The sequence below is a fragment of the Erinaceus europaeus genome, chromosome 3 (genome assembly GCF_950295315.1).
Source record: "Erinaceus europaeus chromosome 3, mEriEur2.1, whole genome shotgun sequence".
Lineage (NCBI taxonomy): Eukaryota > Metazoa > Chordata > Mammalia > Eulipotyphla > Erinaceidae > Erinaceus > Erinaceus europaeus.
In genome coordinates this window covers 27,973,933-27,992,716 of record NC_080164.1, presented here as the reverse complement: position 1 = coordinate 27,992,716, position 18,784 = coordinate 27,973,933, and the positions used below count along the sequence as shown (strand labels likewise).

The 18,784-nt window shown below is 48.3% G+C and overlaps 1 protein-coding gene across 1 annotated transcript in view; it reads right to left on the bottom strand.

Annotated features, from left to right (window-relative positions):
- TMEM178A (transmembrane protein 178A) overlaps window positions 1-15,710 on the bottom strand; it is a 57,055-nt gene extending 41,345 nt beyond the window's left edge. Inside the window, exon 1 of the mRNA XM_007520982.3 lies at window positions 15,210-15,710. Within this exon, the coding sequence (XP_007521044.1) occupies window positions 15,210-15,594 (385 nt within the window). The 5' untranslated portion in view covers window positions 15,595-15,710. The remainder of the gene's footprint in view (window positions 1-15,209) is intronic.
- Between the last annotated feature and the right edge of the window lie 3,074 nt (window positions 15,711-18,784).

Sequence of the window (18,784 nt, the reverse complement as noted above, 5' to 3'; positions counted from 1 at the left end):
GGAGCAATGTTGTGGATGCGTCCTGACGCTGTGTTGCAAGGACTGTCCCTCTGTCACCAGCCAAGGGGAGACTGTGCAGTATGTTGGGACACTGCAGTTTTCTGCTGGGAAATGGAGGGCAAGTCCTGGCCATAGGGGTCAGCTGAGTATGCTCCTATATCCATCAGCCATCAGGGCATTAGAGTGTCCTCCTGCATCACCAAGTCTTCTTAGAGCACACTTCCCTGGACTACACAGAACTTCCTGGGGCTAGGGCACTGACCCCAGCAGACCAGAGCCACCTGTATTTGTAGTAGCTGTGTGAGCACCTCTCAGACTCCTGACCATCTCTGAAACAGCCAGAGTGTTGGATGTCCACTTAGAATCAGATGCTTGCCTCCTTAGACAACATCATTGGGTCCGTGGGTCACTTGGGGTCAAAGAGTCACAAACAGCAAATCAAAAGCCAGCATGCAGGGTTTCCAGGACATATTCATGTGCCCCTTGTGAGGAGCAGGATACTTCACCTCTTCCACCCCCAATAGGGCCTTTGACACTTCCTGGGCCTGGAGATAGTTCACCACATGGAGAGCACTGAGGGAACTCCAAGGATGGTGCCATGTTGTGATGCCTTTCCTCACTCTCCTTCTAGAAAAAATAAGGGATAGGAAATTAGGCCTAGAGTTGACTCAGGAGTATGCACAGAGTCCCTGGTTTCTTGCCCCAGTGATGAAAAGAGAAAAGAACAGAAGAGAAAAGAACAGAAGAGAAAAGGGAAAGGGGGAAAGAAAAAGGGGAAAGAGAAAAAGGGAAAGGGAAAAAGAGAAGCAAGGCTCTCAGCCTTCTCCCTTGTCCTCTCTCTGCTGGGAAGGGCAAAAATTAATCACCAGTGACAACTCAAGACCCTTATCAGCCCAGGCCCAGTACTGGAGGGATCTGCATTAGACACTGCTGAAGCTGCTCCTTATCTTCCATTTCTTCCCTGTACTTGAGATCCGACATTTTGCACGTCCTAGAAACTCTGAACCCTTGTCCTTTGTGCCTTCGCCCCCTAGGTATGTGGGGATCTCGTGTGTACACGACGTGTAAGGTCAGGCTCTGCCATCCTGGAGCTACTCACCTCTCAGGGCTCCAGTGTGGAGGCCCATGCTTATAGACTTCTGTTGGGTTCTTTTAATGTTTTATTTTAATGAGAGGTAGAGAGACAGAGGACAGAGCCCTGCTCAGCTCTGGCTGATGGTGGTGTTGGGGAACTCAGAGCTTCAGGCAAGAAAGTCTTTAGTAGAACAATTATTGTATCTCACCAGCCCCTGCTGGTTTTTTTGTTTGTTTGTTTGTTTTTACCCCCCTTTAACATGACTCTTTAAAAGATTCATTTAATGGGGTTGGGTAGTGGCACACCCAGTTGAAAGCACATGTTACCATGTGCAAGGATCCAGGTTCAAGCCACCTATTCCCACCTGCAGGGAGGAAACTTCACAAGTGGTGAAGCAGTGCTGCAGGGATAACCCCTCTCTCTCTTCTCTCTCTCTCCTTGCCTCTTAATTTATGTATCTAATAAATAATAAATATATATTTTGAAAAATTCAATGTTTTATATTTTTTGGTATGCTTCTTCTTATGAGAGAGAGGACAAAAGAGGAGGGAGAGAGAGACCAGAACAGTACTCACCCAGTGATTGAACCTGGGAAACTTGGGGCCCCTAAAGGCAAGTCCTGTGCTCTAACAGGCTGAGCATTCTCTCTGCTTCTCAGTCTCACTTTTGCTACTCAGTCTGATTTACAAAGTTGTAGCCAGGGGACTCCGGGGGGGAAGGAAAGAGGTACTTTTCTTCCCCACCTCCACCAGACCAGGAAGTGGACAGAGAATATGGCAGGTCTGGAAAAGCTAGTGGGAAACTCCAGTTCTCTCTGTCTTTTTTTTTTTCCTTCAGGGTTGTCACTGGGGTTTGGTGCCTGCACTACAAATCCACTGCTCCTGGAGGCCATTTCTCCCATTTTGTTGCCCTTGTTGTCTTTATTATTTTTGATGCCATTGTTGATGTTGATGTTGTTGTTGGATAGGACAGAGAGAAATTGAGAGAGGAGGGGAAGACAGAAAGGGGGATAGAAAGATAAGACACCTGCAGACCTGTTTCAATACTTGTGAAGTGACCCCCCTGCAGGTGGGGAGCTGGGGGCTCAAACTGGGATCCTTACACTGGTCCTTGCACTTTGTGCCATGTGCACTTAACCCACTGCACTACCGCCCAGCCCCTATTCTCTGTCTTATGAAAGCAGCAGTAGACCTGAGACTTGATCATTGGTGGGAGGGGTGGGTCTCTGCCATTGTGGGAGAGGTGGGCACAGCAGTCTCTCTCCTGAGCTGACAGAAGCCAGAGACCAGTCAGCTGTCCTTTGCAGAACATACCTGACCATGGGTTCTGTCACCTTAAATTTTGTTCCTAGGTCCTTTCTGGGTGGCTTGGCACCTTTCCCTTGCCTGCGCACAGCTGGAAGTTCTCACAGAGTGGTTGAGACAGTTTGTGTACTTCTGGGTTGTTAACTGCAAGGTCATGTGTATCATTTCTCTAGATTCCACATCTGAGTTAAACCTTATTTTGCTCCTTCTCAGATTTGGGAATATCCCCCTCCCCCTAAGTTCCACAGAAGTGATCAGTACTTTTCCTATCTGTTAGCCTACTGTGACACCCCCACCAAAGTTCTGTGCCCCCAGAGTCCCAGTGATAACCACCACAGCTCTCACAGAGTGGTAGAGACAATTTGTAGTACAGATGTTGGATACCCAAGAACTTCCTGGGAAACCAAGTACTTCCTCAAGGAAGAGAGCCTGGGGTCCACATCCACATGGAGGAGGACAGTCATGGGAACTAGTCTTTGCTCCCTTGTCTCTTAACAGCTGGACCTACTCTGGCCAGGACAGACAAGTCACCTGGACTGGAAACTGAAGGCCTTGCAGCTATGGACTCCCCAGACTTACAGACAGAGGGAGAATAATATATGTAGGGTCAGCTCTGCTCACTGCAATTCAACTCAACCACTCTTAAGTGATAAACCCAGCTGCGTCCTTGGGTGAATACTTTATTAACGGCATTTTTGATAGGACAGAAAGAAAGACACTTGCAGCCCTGCTTCACTTCTCATGAAGTTTCTTCCCTGCAAGTGGGGAGTAGGGGGCTTGAACCTGAGTCCTTGTACATGGCAAAGTGTGTACTCAACCAAGTATGCCACCACCCAGTCCCCTATTAATTGCATTTGTAAAAACCAGACCCACAGCCTGAGTTACGGTGTGCCGCAGCTAATCAGACACACAGCTGCTACACTTGATGTTTTCAGGGGCAAAAACAATTCCAGAACACTGCATACAGGAAAGAATACTTGGTCGAGCTTTTTTAAAAAGAGAGAGAGCTGCTGTGAGATAGCATAGCAGTAGCACACAGGACTTGTATACGAGAGGTCCTAGGTTCAATTCTCAGCACTGTCAAGCTAACTGGTGATCTAGCCGTGTGTGTGTGTGTGTGTGTGTGTGTGTGTGTGTGTGTGTGTGTGTGTGTGTACATGTACAGGATATTATTATAGACCTATGCATGTATATGTACCTATATGTGCATATAAACATACATGCATACATACGTCTGCCTTTTTCACCTCTGACTAGAACAAGACATGCTAAGGTCTGTGCAATCATTTAGCAATAACAGCAGGCTCAAAAATATATTGACATTGCAAAATTCTAAAATGGCAATCTGGGACCCATTATCAAGAAACACTCAGAGCCCCCACACACACACTCGGGCCTTCCCAGCCTGCTGAATGATCCTCTTCGTGTGTGGAGGGTGGGGTGGTTTGGGGTTCGTGCAGCTGGGAGTCCTCAGATGTGTTTAATTCAATAGAGCTGCCAAACTTGAAGGGCAGAGTCCTGTGCCCTTTCCTGATGCCTGTTTTCTCTCTTCCACTAACTTTCCTGGGCTGGATGTGCTGGGGTTGGCTCTGAGGATGAAGAGGCCAGAAGTTGTGTCTGCAGCTACTGATTTCTGTTGATAAATGAGCAATGTGTCCAGGGAGGAGTTGTGGATACTGGAGCCCCCACAGCCATAGCACCCTTCAGCTACCTACCTTCACTACTACTGGATCACTCCACCACCACCACCCCTGCCACAGACTGAGGCTCCACCCTACCCATCTAACAGACTCTTCACTATGTCCCCTTGTACCAGCCAGGTACCCTCAGTGGGGAAGGAGGTGGCAAGACAGGAACTGTGGGACAGTGATGAGAGTTTGCTGAGCACGTTGACATCAGCCTTCTCAAGGACCACAGCAGAGGAATCACAGAGGTGGGGAGGGGGGGGATGTGTGGTGGTGGTCACGGCTCAGAGTTCTTGTCAGCCCTGAGCTGCTGAGTCTCCCCGCTCTTCCATCATGCCTGCCTCCCAGCCAGTCTGAGGATCCTTCACAAAGCACAGGCAAAAGCCAGGCAAGAGAGACGGCACGACTCTGAGGCTTTTTCTGGGGATTCATCTGTCTGGAAACGGCCTTTTTTTTTTTTTTTTGCACCAAGTAGAAGGTTTCTCCATGGCTGTTATTTATTTCAAACACCCAAACAAAATGACAGAGTTTTCCAGAAACATATTTACCAACAGTCACAGTCATTCTTCCTGCCACTCTTCTTCATTGTGTCATTAGTGTTGGCTTCTTTCTACAGGGGCTCCCAAGGTCTGGATCCAAACGTGCTTGGGGAAGTGGGGTTGGTGATCTGGCATCACAAAACAAGTGATTCTCAATGCTCAGAGGCTCAAAGCAGTCCCAGCTCAAGGCTATTCTACTGGCCCTTTTACATTGTCAGGACTTTTTTTCCCTTTCTACAAGGAATCCCCCACTTTGTCTGACTGTCACTCTGAGGGCCTGTCTCTTAAGTTTCTGTCACAAGAGATCGAGTCACTGATATCCACTCAAATCCTGTGATGACTGCACACATCACCTGGAAGTCCTTCTCAAAATTATGAGAAGTTGAGAGAAGGCGTCATTGAGGGCTGGGACCTACAGTGGGGAAGCTTCATAAGTAGTGAAGCAGGTCTGCAGGTGTCTCTCTTTCTATCTCCTCCTTCCCTCTCAATTTCTCTGTTTCTATCCAAAAATAAATACATTTTTCATTCTTTTTTAAAATTTTATTTATCTTATTTATTACTGGATGGAGACAAGAAAAACTAAGGGGGAGAGAGAAAGAGAAAGAGACAGAGACACCAGCAGCCCTGCTCCACCACTCATGAAGCTTTCCTCCTGTAGGTGGGGGAACAGAGGCTTGAGCCTTGTGCACTGTAGAGTGTGCATTTCACCAAGTGCATCACCACCTGGCCCCTAAATTAATTTTTTGTTATCTTTATAAATTATTTTTTTAAGAGAGAAATGGAAAAGAGAGAGAGAAATGATCCAACCTGGACTTTGGACAGTCACCTGGGTCCCCTTCCTGGCTCCACCCAGGGGTGGAGGGCTAGGGGAGAGCCTTGCCCTCAGTTCAGGATACAGCACCCAGTTCCCACTGTACCGCCCCTGACTCCCAGGAGGCCCCAATTTCCCAGCACATCAGTAGCTGACTGGTGGCTGAGTAAAGCAAGCAGCATCCACACCTGTCACATGATCCACAAATACTTTCAAGTGTCTGTGCAGGGGACACAGCTCAGTGGCTGGCTGCAGGACATGCGTGTGAAGAACCAGGTTCTACTCCAGGGTCACCATACGACAGAACAGAGCTTTGTTCTGGTGTCTCTCTCTCTCTCTCTCTCTCTCTCCCTCCCTCCCTCTCTCTCTCTCTCCTAAAACAAATAAACAATTTAATTCCTTAGGACTGGAAAAATGGGTCACTTGGATGACATGTAACTTTGACATATGACTGACCCAGACCCAGGTTCAAACCTAACCTCTACCACACTGAAGGAAGCTGCAGTGCCATGGCACAGCTCTCTCTCTCTCTCTCTCTCTCTCTCTCTCTCTCGCTCTCGCTCTCGCTCTCTCTTGCTCTCTCTCTCTCTTTCTATCTATCTGCCTACCTACCTCTCTCAATTTTTTTTAGTCTAAAAGACACATTTGCCCCTATGTTCATAGCTGCACTATTCACAATAGCCAAAGAGTGGGAGCAGCCTAAATGCCTATCAGTGGGAGAATGGATAACGAAGTTACAGAATATATGCTCAACAGAGCAATATAGTCTCTGAAGTTTTAAACGATGATGCCGTGTTCTTTTCAACAAAATGGATGGAACTGGAGGTGACTGAACAAGGAGGTAAAAGACAACTGCCTGATGGCTTCACTCATATGTGGAACATACAGAACTGAAACAAATGAACTTGAGAAACAACAACAGTAGCAGTAGCCAAATCACAAACTGTCTCAAAGACTTTATGAGAACCATAAAGTGGTGGTGGGGCTGGGTGTTAGTGCACCTGGTTGAGCGCACATATTACAATGTACAAGGACCCGTGTTAGAGCCCCATCTGCAGGAGGAAAGCTTTGCAAATGGTAGAGCAGTGCTGCAGGTGTCTCTCTCTCTCTCTATCTCCCCCTTCCCTCTCCATTTCTGACTGTCTCTATCCAATAAATAAATAAAGATTATAATGAAAAAGAACTATGATGGCTATGGGGGAGGGCACAGAATTTTGGTGGTGGCAGTGATGTGGAACTACACCCTTGCAATTTTATAATCTTGCTGACCACTATTAAAGCACTAAGAAAAACTTTAAGTTCCTTAAACTACATATAAAAGATATCTGGGAATGGGGCAGTAGAGCAGTGGGTTAAGCGCACGTGGCACTAAGTTCAAGGACCGGCGTAAGGATCCCGATTTGAGCCCCGGCTCCCCACCTGCAGGGGATTTGCTTCACAAGTCGTGAAGCAAGTCTGCAGGTGTCTATCTTTCTCCCCCTCTCTGTCTTTTCCTCCTCTGTCCATTTCTCTCTGTCCTATCCAACAACAACGATATCAATAACAACAACAACAATCACTACAACAATAAAATAACAAGGGCAACAAAAGGAAATAAATAAATATTTTTTTTTTAATTTCAATTAAAAAAATAAAAGATATCCAAGTTGAACATAGTCTCCACTTCCCCCACCTCGAGCACCCTCAGCCTGTGGAAGCACCAGGGACCTTGAGAGTGAATGAGCCAGCATTCAAGGGCAGGTGACAGCACCATCATCTATTTGTCTTTGGGTGATCTGTTGTCAGAGACCAGTTGAAGCTTCTGGAATTATCTGAACAAGTCAGAGTTCTCTACTTTCATTTTGAGAGTCTCTTCTCTGCTTAGACTCTTGATTTCCAAAACCTAAAGATCCCAAGATGGAAACATCGTATACCTTCAAGGTTCTTCTTGGGAAAAATGAGTTGATTGATTTTTAACTGATGAACACAGTGGAGAAAGTCTAACCACTGTGAGACACCTAGCAAGTTAGAGAAATTATTCCCCATGTGCTCAATCATTCTGAGAAAAAGGAATGAAGGTGGGTATACAGTCTTGCCCTTGATGGTGCTTCTTCCCCAACCTGTACTCCCTGGAAGTCCCAGACATCATTCCAGGGTGTACACGTAGCCCTCTGGCTGAGTCCCCAACCGTGGGAGCTGAGCAAGCTCCAAAGACAGACACAGGGGGTGGCCCCAGCAGGCAGACCCCCTTCTGAAGCTCCAGGAGTCACTGAGGAAGCCCTCTTGTTAAAACTGGCCATGAAGCTAATTAATCAAGGCCGTCGTGGAGACCGCTCCAAGAAAGCGAAAAAGCAAACCACCATAAATTTCACGCCCGGTTTGGAAGATAAAGTCCAGTATCACAAATGCCTTTAGTCTGATAAAGATCTGTCCGCCTGGCCGTGCAGGGCTTTGGATGCTATCACTGGTGTGTTTATTAAAACCAGGAACTGCGGAAGCAAGGCTGGATTTTAACCCCACAACTAAAATGATCTTCTTCCAGCTGTCCTCCCTCAAAACACAGAGCCATGTTTGACGTCAAAGGGAAATTGTTTGACTTTTGGTTTTTGGTCCCCCACCCCCATTAACCCTCAGGTTTTTGGTTGTGCACATCCTTTTTTCTTGGTTTCAGCAGTGGTTTGGCAAAGGGGCAGGGATCAAGGAGTATGCCCAGATGCAGGGGACTTTATTCTCTTAAGCAGTCATCAGATATGTGACTGGACAGACACCACCATGGAGCATCAGGAGACAGTGGTATTTTCCTGTAGGATGAGAGGGACACAGAGATGGGCTGAGGGAAGAGAGGGAAGCTGACCAGGGTATGGGGCAGACAGTGAAAGTGCACAAGGGTGGGGGCTCATTCTTGGTGACTGTGGCCCACCCACAGCCCTGCACTACCCAACTCAGCATCCACATGACAATCCCAGCGGCTCTCTGGCAGAGGACTGAGCAGCCACTGCTCAGTTCTGGTGATGGTCAGTCAGAGGGATCTGAGGACTGTCCTGAGTGCTGAAAAGTCAAGGCTGAGAAGACAGCATAATGATAATGCAACAAGACTTTTACGCCTGAGGCTCTGAGGTCCCAGCATCACTATAAGCCATAGCTAAGCTGTGTTCTAGGAAAATAAATAATAAATAATAATAATAATAGAGAAATAAATCAGCAGCTAGGGGAAAAGTCACAGTGACAGTGTGTAATCCTAAGTGAGCTTCCTGCACCATGGAAGACACTCTTCCGTCTCCCGCCCCCCCACCCCCAGGCCATGGCTCAGTGTCACACATGAGATGGGGCGGAACAAAGCCATCCATGTTGGCTGTTTGAGTCCCAAGTCTCTTAAAAGCACCACCCATGTTGGGGTTCACTGGTAAGTTTGAATGGATGATCCCTGCGTGCAGAGGGAAAGAAAGAAAGAAAAGGGTCTTTGTCTGGCAGCAGAGTGGGAAGCAGCACTTTAAGCTTCTGTTGAAAATCATCTTTGGGAGTGTTAGCAGCAGAAGATGTCAAGAGGGAGCGTCACACGCGGGCATGGTTAACTTGGACGAGGTGGGGGATGCAGAAAGGGCTCAGAAAAGAGGGGGTGTCCTAGCCGTCCGCCAAGCATTAGTCTGAAAGGGCTCATTCAGCGGCACATCATGCTGGAAACCACATGGAAATCAGCCTCACCTCCTGCTCTCCCCGAAGGAATGAAAGTGGAGGGTGTCACAGAGCACAGAGCCCACTCCTCCCCGTTTATCTCAGTCTCAAGGGGCAGGACCCTTCAGAGCCCCCATAAGAAACAGGGTTGTTCATCTGTAGATAAGCAGAGAGAGAATCAGCCTTCAAAGCCTCTTGTCTCTCAGCCAGGGGTGTCCCAGTGAAACACTTCGAAAGAAGAAATAAAACCAGAATCCTGTTCAGATCCCTGTCGCCACAGCCCTTCAAGCTTGACTTTGCCTGTGTCTCATAATTCCTGTGTGAGCACTATCATGCACACCATTTACAGATGAAGAAACAGAAGTCACACAGAGTGATGCTTAAAGCAATTTGAGAGACCACTTGCATGGCGAAGCAAAGAATGGAAGTCTTAATAACATACCCTAGACTGTCCCCTCCCCCCGCAAAAAAAAAATTTGAGGCAAACCCTTGGCAGCAGCATCTTCTGATCCAGGAGAAGGTCTGAAAACAATGTATAGAGAAGAGGCAGTAGATTTGTCGAGGGAGATAATTATTCTCCGGCAAATGATACTTTGGTCTACAAATGAGCTGAAGAAAGCCATCCATCTACTCTGGTGTCAGGTAGGACTTGGTGGGTCCTGTACAGACTATTAATTTCACAGAAAATAAGCAGCAGGGGAAAACAAATAAATCACCCACAGAGTGAAGAGCAGACCCACTGAGTCTTCTGCTGTTCTCTGGCCGAGAGCAACATGACAAAGTACTTATGTCCCACTGTCTTTGATATCTCTGTTTATCTCATTAGAAGAAAAATGTTTCTGGAACCACAAGGACATGTTTTATTTCAAGTCTCAAGAATTTGGTCCCAGATGACTTCTACAAGTTAACATTATGCAAGCAGAATCATAATTATCTTGTTTCTAAAATTCCAGCATTTTAAAGTTCACAAACCCCAAATGCTACAGCACTAACTTCCCTTTTATTTACTGTAGGCAATAGAGAATATTAGAATCTGATTCCCATAAATGAGGTACATAGATTTGAAATGTAACACTAATTGTTTGTAATGAAAATCTGTAGCTAAAAAATAAAGACCATATTAAAGTTCTGGCTCATAGAACAGTTGGAACTTTTGACTTAATCTCAATGACTAATTGTCTCCAAAATTAATTTTTTCAGAGTTCTACATAATGCATTCATAAGCCTCTCAATGTTTATTTATTAAAGCTCATGTTTTCAGTAACTGCAAGAAGCATTATATAATGTTTCCATCTGAGTCTCCTTCCATCTGTCCTGTTCTACTGTTCATCTAGTAACTGCTGAAATGAAAGAATTGAGGTTGGCACAAAGTGGGCAAAGGACCACCTGCAGGCATAGCACCCACCCTCCACTATGCACTGCATTTTCTGTCACTTACCACCAGAGTCAGCAGCCTCTGTGCAAGACACCTTCCCAGAAGCTGCAGGAGTTAGGATGTAATAGGAGTTAGGAAATAACTCCACTTCTCAGCAGACAACCTTGGGGGCAGGGTCTTTTCCATCTTACTTATTTCTACATTTTCTATACCAAGAACAGTGCCTGATATGCAGTGAATAATTGTTGACTGAATAAATGGATGGATGATGGATGGATGCATGGATGGAGAAGTGAATTTCTTCTCTCTAGGTTACCTCTCTTCTTTTCCTAGATTCCTTATATGATCCATGCTTTGGCCTCCAGCCTCACTGGTTTCCTGTGATTTTTGCATATAAAGGCTTCTTTCAAACTCACAACATCTCTAGTGGTAATGAGACCCCTCCCTGAATATCAGTTCTCTCAAGCTCCTCCCTCACAGATATTCCAGCCTCCTATGCCAGGGTGGGATATTTTTGTTTGTTTGTTTGTTTGTTTGTTTTCCTCTTCTATTTAGTGAGTTAATTGATTTTTTTTTCAGCATGCTCCAGGCATTGTGATTCTTTCAATGAAGTTTTCTTTTCTGTCACTAGAAGGCCAAAATGATACAAAGAAAATGTCGGGAAACAGATTTAATAACTTTATTAGTGATTTAATATTGATTTACAGAATTATGAGATAACTAAGGTATGATTATGCACTGTTCCTACCACCAAGAGTTCTGTTTTGGAGGGGATGGTTTTATCTGCATATTTAACAGAGACAGCCCTCACTCTGACCAGCCAAACTTCCTTAACATTCATCATTAACTATGAGAAACATAAATGTGCCAGAAAAAATTCAGAGCAATGGACCACCCCCGACCCAAAGAACCTCCACAAATGTAGCAGAATTCTTCCTTATAATACTATTCTGAACATAAGAAGCTTTCAATGAGCCCAAGAAGTAGTTCAGTGACTAGAGCTCTGGATTTAAAAGCATCCCAGGTGCAGTCTCCAACATCACATGTGCCAGAGTGATGTTTTCTCTCTCTCTCTCCCTCCCCCCATTTGTGTTAACAAATACATCATTTTTTCCAAAATATTTTCAAAGAGCATTTACTGCATTGAATACTAAACCGTGGAAACATAGGACTAGCTTAATCTCTCTAAAGCTTTGCAAGTTTCCATGCTATCCCAATGGGTGAGAGAAGACAGAATGGATTGGTCAGTTGGTGCCTTAAGAGAATTTGGAGCTTGAAAACCAACTATATTCATGTTGGGCTAGTAGCTGGACCTTTGTTGGCCTGGGAAAGTCAACTTCACCAAGCTTGTGAAACAGGAGAGGTTTCTGATTTTGTATGAGAGTCAAGGAGTTTCCTTTAATAGTTTTAGATTATTCTTTCTAGGACTTCAGGTAATTTCTATATATGTATTCAATGCTCAATAAAACTTGAGGGAAACCCGCAGCAAATAGAGCCTAATCTTGGTTCTTATTGGCATATCAGTCACTTGAAATCCACTTTTTAAATTAAATTAAATTTAATTTTAGTTGTCACCAGAATTATCACTGGTGCTAGGTGCCAGCACTATGTATCCACTGCTCCCAGCAGCCATTTTTTCCTTTTTTTTAATGCTATTTTTATTGGATAGGACAGAGAAAGTGAGAAGGGAGAGGGAGATAGAGAGTGAGAGAGGAGACACAGGCACACCTGCTTCACCTCTGTGAAATGTTCCCCCCTGCAGATGGGGAGCAAGGTAACAGGACACTCAGCCGGATGACTGACTCTTTGATCTCCATTCTTATCTGAGGTCCAGACCTCAGACCCAATCTTGAACTATTAGAGTCACACTAGATTGAGGTAAACTAGATTCCCAGTGAAAGAGTGAGAATGAAAAATGGGTGATTTCCCCAAATTCTCATCCCAGTGAGGTGAATGGTTTTCTTTTGTTTGTTTGTTTGGGTTTTTTTGTTTTGCTCTATGATTTCTCCTAAGTAGACTAGGCTGTACATGCCATTTCCAAGCTCACCTCCCATCCACATTGAATGTTTCTGTCTCCTTTGCACCTCTCACACATTCTTTCCAGTAATAGGAAATACAAATAATTCCAGTGTGGAAGTGCCCCACTTCCAGCTAAGTTCACTTCAGGAAAACTCCTCCACCAGTCTCTTCGTCTCTCTTAGACTCTCCAAATATGCCAGAGAACTCTTATGTCCCTTTCCCAGCTTCCTCATGCTCTCTTCTGAGTCTACTTTTCTTTCTTTTTTTTATATTTATTTATTTATTTATTCCCTTTTGTTGCCCTTGTTGTTTTATTGTTGTTGTTGGGTAGGACAGAGAGAAATCGAGAGAGGAGGGGAAGACAGAGAGGGGGAGAGAAAGATAGACACCTGCAGAACTGCTTCACCACTTGTGAAGCGACTTCCCTGCAGGTGGGGAGCCAGAGGTTTGAACCGGAATCTTTATACCGGTCCTTGTGCTTTGCGCCACCTGCGCTTAACCTGCTGCGCTACCACCCAACTTCCCAGAGTTGACTTTTCTCCCTTTCCTATCTTTAGAATTTCTAAATGTTAGAACTCATAGACAAGAAAATTCAGAGGAAAGAGTGTAAGGATAGAACTTGTGGTCCCAGTTCGCCAGACTTTTTAATTAGATGTGATGTCAAGTGCTAGTTACAGATGGCTCGTTTAAGAAATTCACGCCACAGCCTCTGGTGTCAGATGCCAAAACAAAGGTAGCACTGGCTGCCTAATACGGGTGACAACCTCATCTGCTTGAGAATTTCAGTGACACTTTCCTTCCCCAAATTAGTCACAGGCTCGTAGAATGTTAAAGACATGCACTTCATCCATGCCATCCGTTACACTGAGCACATTTTTCTTGAGCTCCAGAAGAGGAATGGAGCCGTCCCAGGTAGGTGATCAGTACTGATGAAAGGACTTAGGGGCAATGTCCACCATCTTCCAAACAGCAGGCTGTTATCTGACCGCATGACAATATCTCCAAACACCTCACATCTTAATAATGTCAGCTCATTAACTTCCTGGGAAGCTACACCTACATTGTTATTATTACGTCAGTGACAGATGTCAGAACTGGAAAAACCACTGACATCTCACACTTCCTAATGCTGCAGACAAGGAGACTGAGGACCCTTTTGAAGAGACCATAACACTGCAACCATGCTTTCTAGAACTTTCTAGTGTTCTACACAAAAGATCAGTTGGGCATCATGAATACTACAGATCTGAGATGGTTTCATCTCAAACATGCATTCATGAGCAAAAAGATATCATTCTGTTCTCCAGTATACAAAGTCCATCTGAAGGTGGGGTGCTAAGTGGACTTGGGGCTGGATAACCACTTTTCAGAAAGAGCACAGAAGAATGGAATTTGGACAACGAGTAAGAGGCTGGGTTTCGTGACCTCTACAGTACCCTCCAGCTCTGAGATGGCTGGATTTCAGAGAAGCCAGCAGTGAGTGCCAGGATAGTGATGGGGTCCTTTCCTGCACAGGGTTGAACCCTGCCTGCTATTTTAGGCATGCACCTCCATTCAATCTCCATGCGACCAGAGACCGGAGGCAGAAGCAGCAGCATGTGAGAAGTGCAGCTCTGTCATTTCCACAGACAGAGTACACTGCTTAGCTTTCAAAACCGCCGTGCCTCAATGAGAATTTCAGAAGGGGCTGGCACACTCTGCCACCACCAGAACCAATTATGCAGCATCTCCCCAGGGTGAGACACAGGGCTTGAAAAGGGAGCACTTCCCAAAGGCAGGCCACTCTACCCAGCAACCCCCTCCCCAAACCTGGAGTCCTTCCACACAGAGACAGATTTCAGATGGCAGTCCCCAGCTGAACCAGGCACAGGAAGGAGGAAAGTGACATGTTTGAGGGATGGCTACTGGACCAACTAAGCAGACTTTGAAGGCCAGAGCTCATTAACATCCTGCTCCACCCTGCGCACCTCTTTCTCACAACCCAACACACCACAACACCCACTCCCACTGCTTTGCTGGGTGACCACTGAGGAGGAAAACTTCACACTTCTCCTTTCTCTCTTTGATATGATAAGTACAAGGGAGAGAAAGGCTTTTCTCATGTGGCAGAAGGAGAATTCATAGGCAGGCAAAATTCTGAGAAAGTTAGAAGGAAGCAGCACCGTGGGACTGTCATATGGAACACCTTTCACAAGAAGATTACAGAAAAGCACCATGAAATAGAGCACCGCAACAGCTCACACTGGAGCCAGATGCTGGCAGGGTCTCACAGGACACAGTGAAGGGCTAATTGGGGCCAGTGACAAAACCGTGGCACAAACAGCCAGACCTGGACACAGGCTGGAGAGCTGGTCATGTGGCCACCAGAAGCCAAGCTGCAAGCTCGCCAGCAAATGGAGTCACCAGCCACCACCACTCATCACCCACCCCAGGCAGGTCAGCCCTGATTGCTTGAATATCAGAGACCCAGGGCACAGCAGACCCCTGAGCTTGGCATGAGGGTCCCGCGGGGCTCCCCCCTCAGCCCTCACTCAGCCCAGGGGGCCAGGCTGCAGGACTCCCCGCCCCTCTACACACACATAGAGGCCAGTACAAGTTGGGGGGCAGGACTAGAGAGGTTCATCTTTGGGACTGTACCCATCCTGGGGAGCAGAGTCCAGGAGTCCTGCGACCACGGGGAAGAAGGAGGACACGCAGGAAGGGTAGGAGGGAGAGCAGAGGGACCCAGGCAAGGGCTCAGGGATGCCCACCTTTCAGCACCAATGTGTCCAGGTCTCGGTCGACGCCCAGGAAGTAGCATTTTCTCCAGAGCCCGGCGTAGGTGGCAAAGAGCTGGCGTCCGCAGGCGCTGTCCAGCGCGCCAAGCCCAGGCTGGGGGTGCTGGCCTGGGGCCCCGGGGGGCGGGCGGCGGGGGGCTGGGGGCGCATCCCGCAGTGGCAGGTGAGACAGCAGCGGCATCAGGCGGCTCCGCTGGTCTGGGGGCTCAGGGTCCCCGCGGCCTCGCGCGCAACCGTCCTTGTGGCGCCGGGGGTCCGTCTCGTACCAGTGGTCGCTGCAGATGGCCGTGAGCAGCAGCGCCAGCGCGCAGAGGCCGAGGCCCAGGCTCAGCGCCGTGACCAGCGCCCGCGGCTCCATCCCGCCGCCAGACAATGCGCCGCCCGCCCGCCGCCCGCTGCTGCCCCGCCCGGCCCGCGCCCCCTGCGCCCCCCCCCCCCGCTCCCTCCTCCTCCGGGGCCCGAGCCCCGCGCCCCCGTCCCCGCGCGCCCTCTACCGCTGCTTAGTGCCCCCCACCTAGTGTCCCCCGCCCCCAGTCCCTTGCGCCTCCAGCCTCCCCGACTCAGTATGCTGCGACCCTCACTCCAGCCCCTCCAACTCAGTGTCCTCCACCCCCAGGCGCCCCCAGTGCCTGTGCGCCCCGCTCCCGGGATCAGTGTGCACTCCTCACTCAGCGACCCCCATTCCTGCCCGCCCCCACTCAGTGTCCCCCGACTCCCTGGGCGCCCCAGTCCCCCCTTGCGCCCTCTCGGAGGCTCAATGTGACGCCCCCTTAGTGTTCCCCGCCCCTGGCTCCCTCAATCCGCGTGAGCCCCCCTCCCGGCTCAGTGTCCTCCACAACTCCTCCCCTCCCTAGGCACCCTGTCCCCCGTGCGTTCGGCTCCCCATCTTACTGTGCCCCACCGCCCGGGCTGAGTCTGTCCCCTTCCTCCCCTCCCTGGCTTAGGGTCTTGTGCCCTGGAGCGTCCCCGCCTCCTCGCGCTTTCTGACCCGGTGAGCCTGCCCCCCCACCCACTCCCGATGCACCCCCCCAGCTTCGCTCCCTCACACACACACCAAGTCCTGGTGTGCCCCTGTACCATGCAACTCCCACCCAGGTGCCCTCTCCTCCGGTCCCCTAAGCCTCTGTCCCCGTGAGCCAACTCCCCCCCCACCACCCGCGCGCGCGCGCCCAATTTCAGTGCACCAGAGCCTGTTTTGATGAGCACCCCCAGCCCCGCCCCTACCCAGCTTCTGTGAACTTTCAGCGGGTGAATCCACACTCTGCGCGCCTTGTCTTCCCCTCCTCCCCATAGGGTGTCCAGCTGTCCTGGCCCGTTCGAGACTCCTCGCCTAGCTCTTCACCCCCAACTGAAGCCACCCCCTGAGCCCCTTCTCTTAAATGCCTCCTCCCCCTTGCCCACCGCCCACCTCCAGTCTTTGGGTCCCAGCCCCCAGTCCCAGCGGACTCTGACAGCACCTGGCCAAGCAACCTCCAGTGGGCAGTCTGGGTTTGGAGCCCCTTCCTGTGTGAGTAGCCCCCAGGCCTCTGGGCGCAGAGCACCTGCTGGCAGGTCTCTGAGGTTCTATTCCCTAAAGAAAGACAGACTGGAGCCCAGGTCACAGAGCAAGGGACATATCCTCCCTCCTGCTTGGGGGAGCCACCCCCACCTCCAAACAGAGTGCCGGCCTCCTGGAATTTCTAGAAGGTGAGACATCAGCCCTTGCAGCAAACCTGCTCCAGTGCAAGTGGCCTCCTCACCACACACAGCAGAGCCTTGACTGCTTTCTGACACCCCCCCTTCCCCCTCGCCCCACAGGACTGGGAGAGTCAGCAAGGTTGCACCCCAAAAGCACCTTGCCAGCTGGCTTCTGACCTCCCGAGGAACCCAGAGTCACAGATGCTGGCTGTGAGAATGGCAGGCAGGTGCACTTGTCCTCCAACCAGAAACACAAGCCCCCAGGATTCTCAAAAGGTTAACTACCTCTGCTTCCTGGTAGTGTCACAGGAGAGGGTCAACACCCAGTGACTCTGTGTTCTTAGGGGCCCTGTCAGAAAACTGGGCTGCAGGGCCCAGGGGTACCAATTCCTGGGTTCCTGTGCTATAAAATATTAACGATCAAGAGATAATGAGGCATTCATTAGATGTTAACTGTCGTTATGTCACCATTTAATGGGGACTTATTAATTAATGCCCCACATCCCTTGGTGTTTCTGTGATTTATAGATTCCCTCTGGAATGACATCCGGAAAGGTGATATCAGGATCTGACTGGGGTTTGTTTTCTCTGTCATGTGTCCTCCTCGGCTTCTTGGGAGGGTGTTTTTCTGTTAAGAGTCTCTGAGTTATTCTAGCTGTGCAGAGAGAGCATGCAGCCAGACTCTCCTCTCGGTCTGACCCTCACACCCATTTCTGCTGACCTGACAATGTGAGTCATGGCTGGGCTTTTCCCCACAGCTTCAGCAAGATCTACAGCTAACTCGGGTCTAATTAAGGATTTCCATGTTCCTCTCACCTATAAGCTTTGCTGTAACTGGAAGCACTCAGCTCATCAAAAAAGTCTTATCGGGATTTACACAAAAATGATGAGACTTAGAAGCTTTCTTTGATTTACAGGCTATAATAGGTGCAAAATCCCAGACCTGTATGGAAACACAGAAAGGAAACCTGGGACTGGGAGCTTTCAGTTGACAGCTAAAATTCACTTAGATTGTCCTGCATCTTTACCTTCTTAAGAGTAAATAAATAGCAATACAGATACCTCTGGAAATCAAATTATCACAATCCCCACAAGTCCCAAGGGTGTCAAACCTATAACAAGTCCTCATCTCTTTTTAAATACTGATGGACAGGTCCCTTGATTATCTTCATGTAATTACTCTGTCTCTGTTCCCAACTGGAGCAGATATGCGAAAGACTTTTTTTTTTTTTTTGGAGGTGAGGGTACTTCTACTTGACTTAAAAGAACAAAATGTTCTGCCTCATTTTTTCTGAGCCAGACCTCTTAGATCTTACCCTTCTTTAAAAACAGAATTACCCCAAAGTCCACTGCAGTAGATGTGTATGAACTGGTCTCTGCACATAACCCAAAGGTTACTATATGATGAATTACCCTTGACAGCTCTTCATAAGAAATGTCACACATTACTAGTCAGGGCCAACAGCACAAAATGAGCTTGCGCTTCTGCCTCAGTCACTTTCAACATCACAGGGAGGTGACATGAGATGGGGACGCCAGCTTTTGCAACAGCCCATGTGCCTGGCTCCATCCATGTTTTGAAAATTCCTTTTTGGCATATCTGGTGCAAGGAAGCCTCAGCCTATGACCTTCACACCCTGGAGGAGTGAGGACACAGACATGGAGACAGAGTTCCACCTTCAGGGAGCTCGCAGCACTGTGGCAGGTGACAGGTAGCAGTCACATGCTTGGTCAGAGAGGGAGATGTGGACAGTGAGCCCAGTGTTCTAGGGGTGCCAGGGCACCTCCCAAGAAATAGTAGCTGGTGAGGTACTTCTCTGAAGATGAGTGAATCTACTTTCATTTTTCTTTTTGAAGTCCTGTCATTTTTA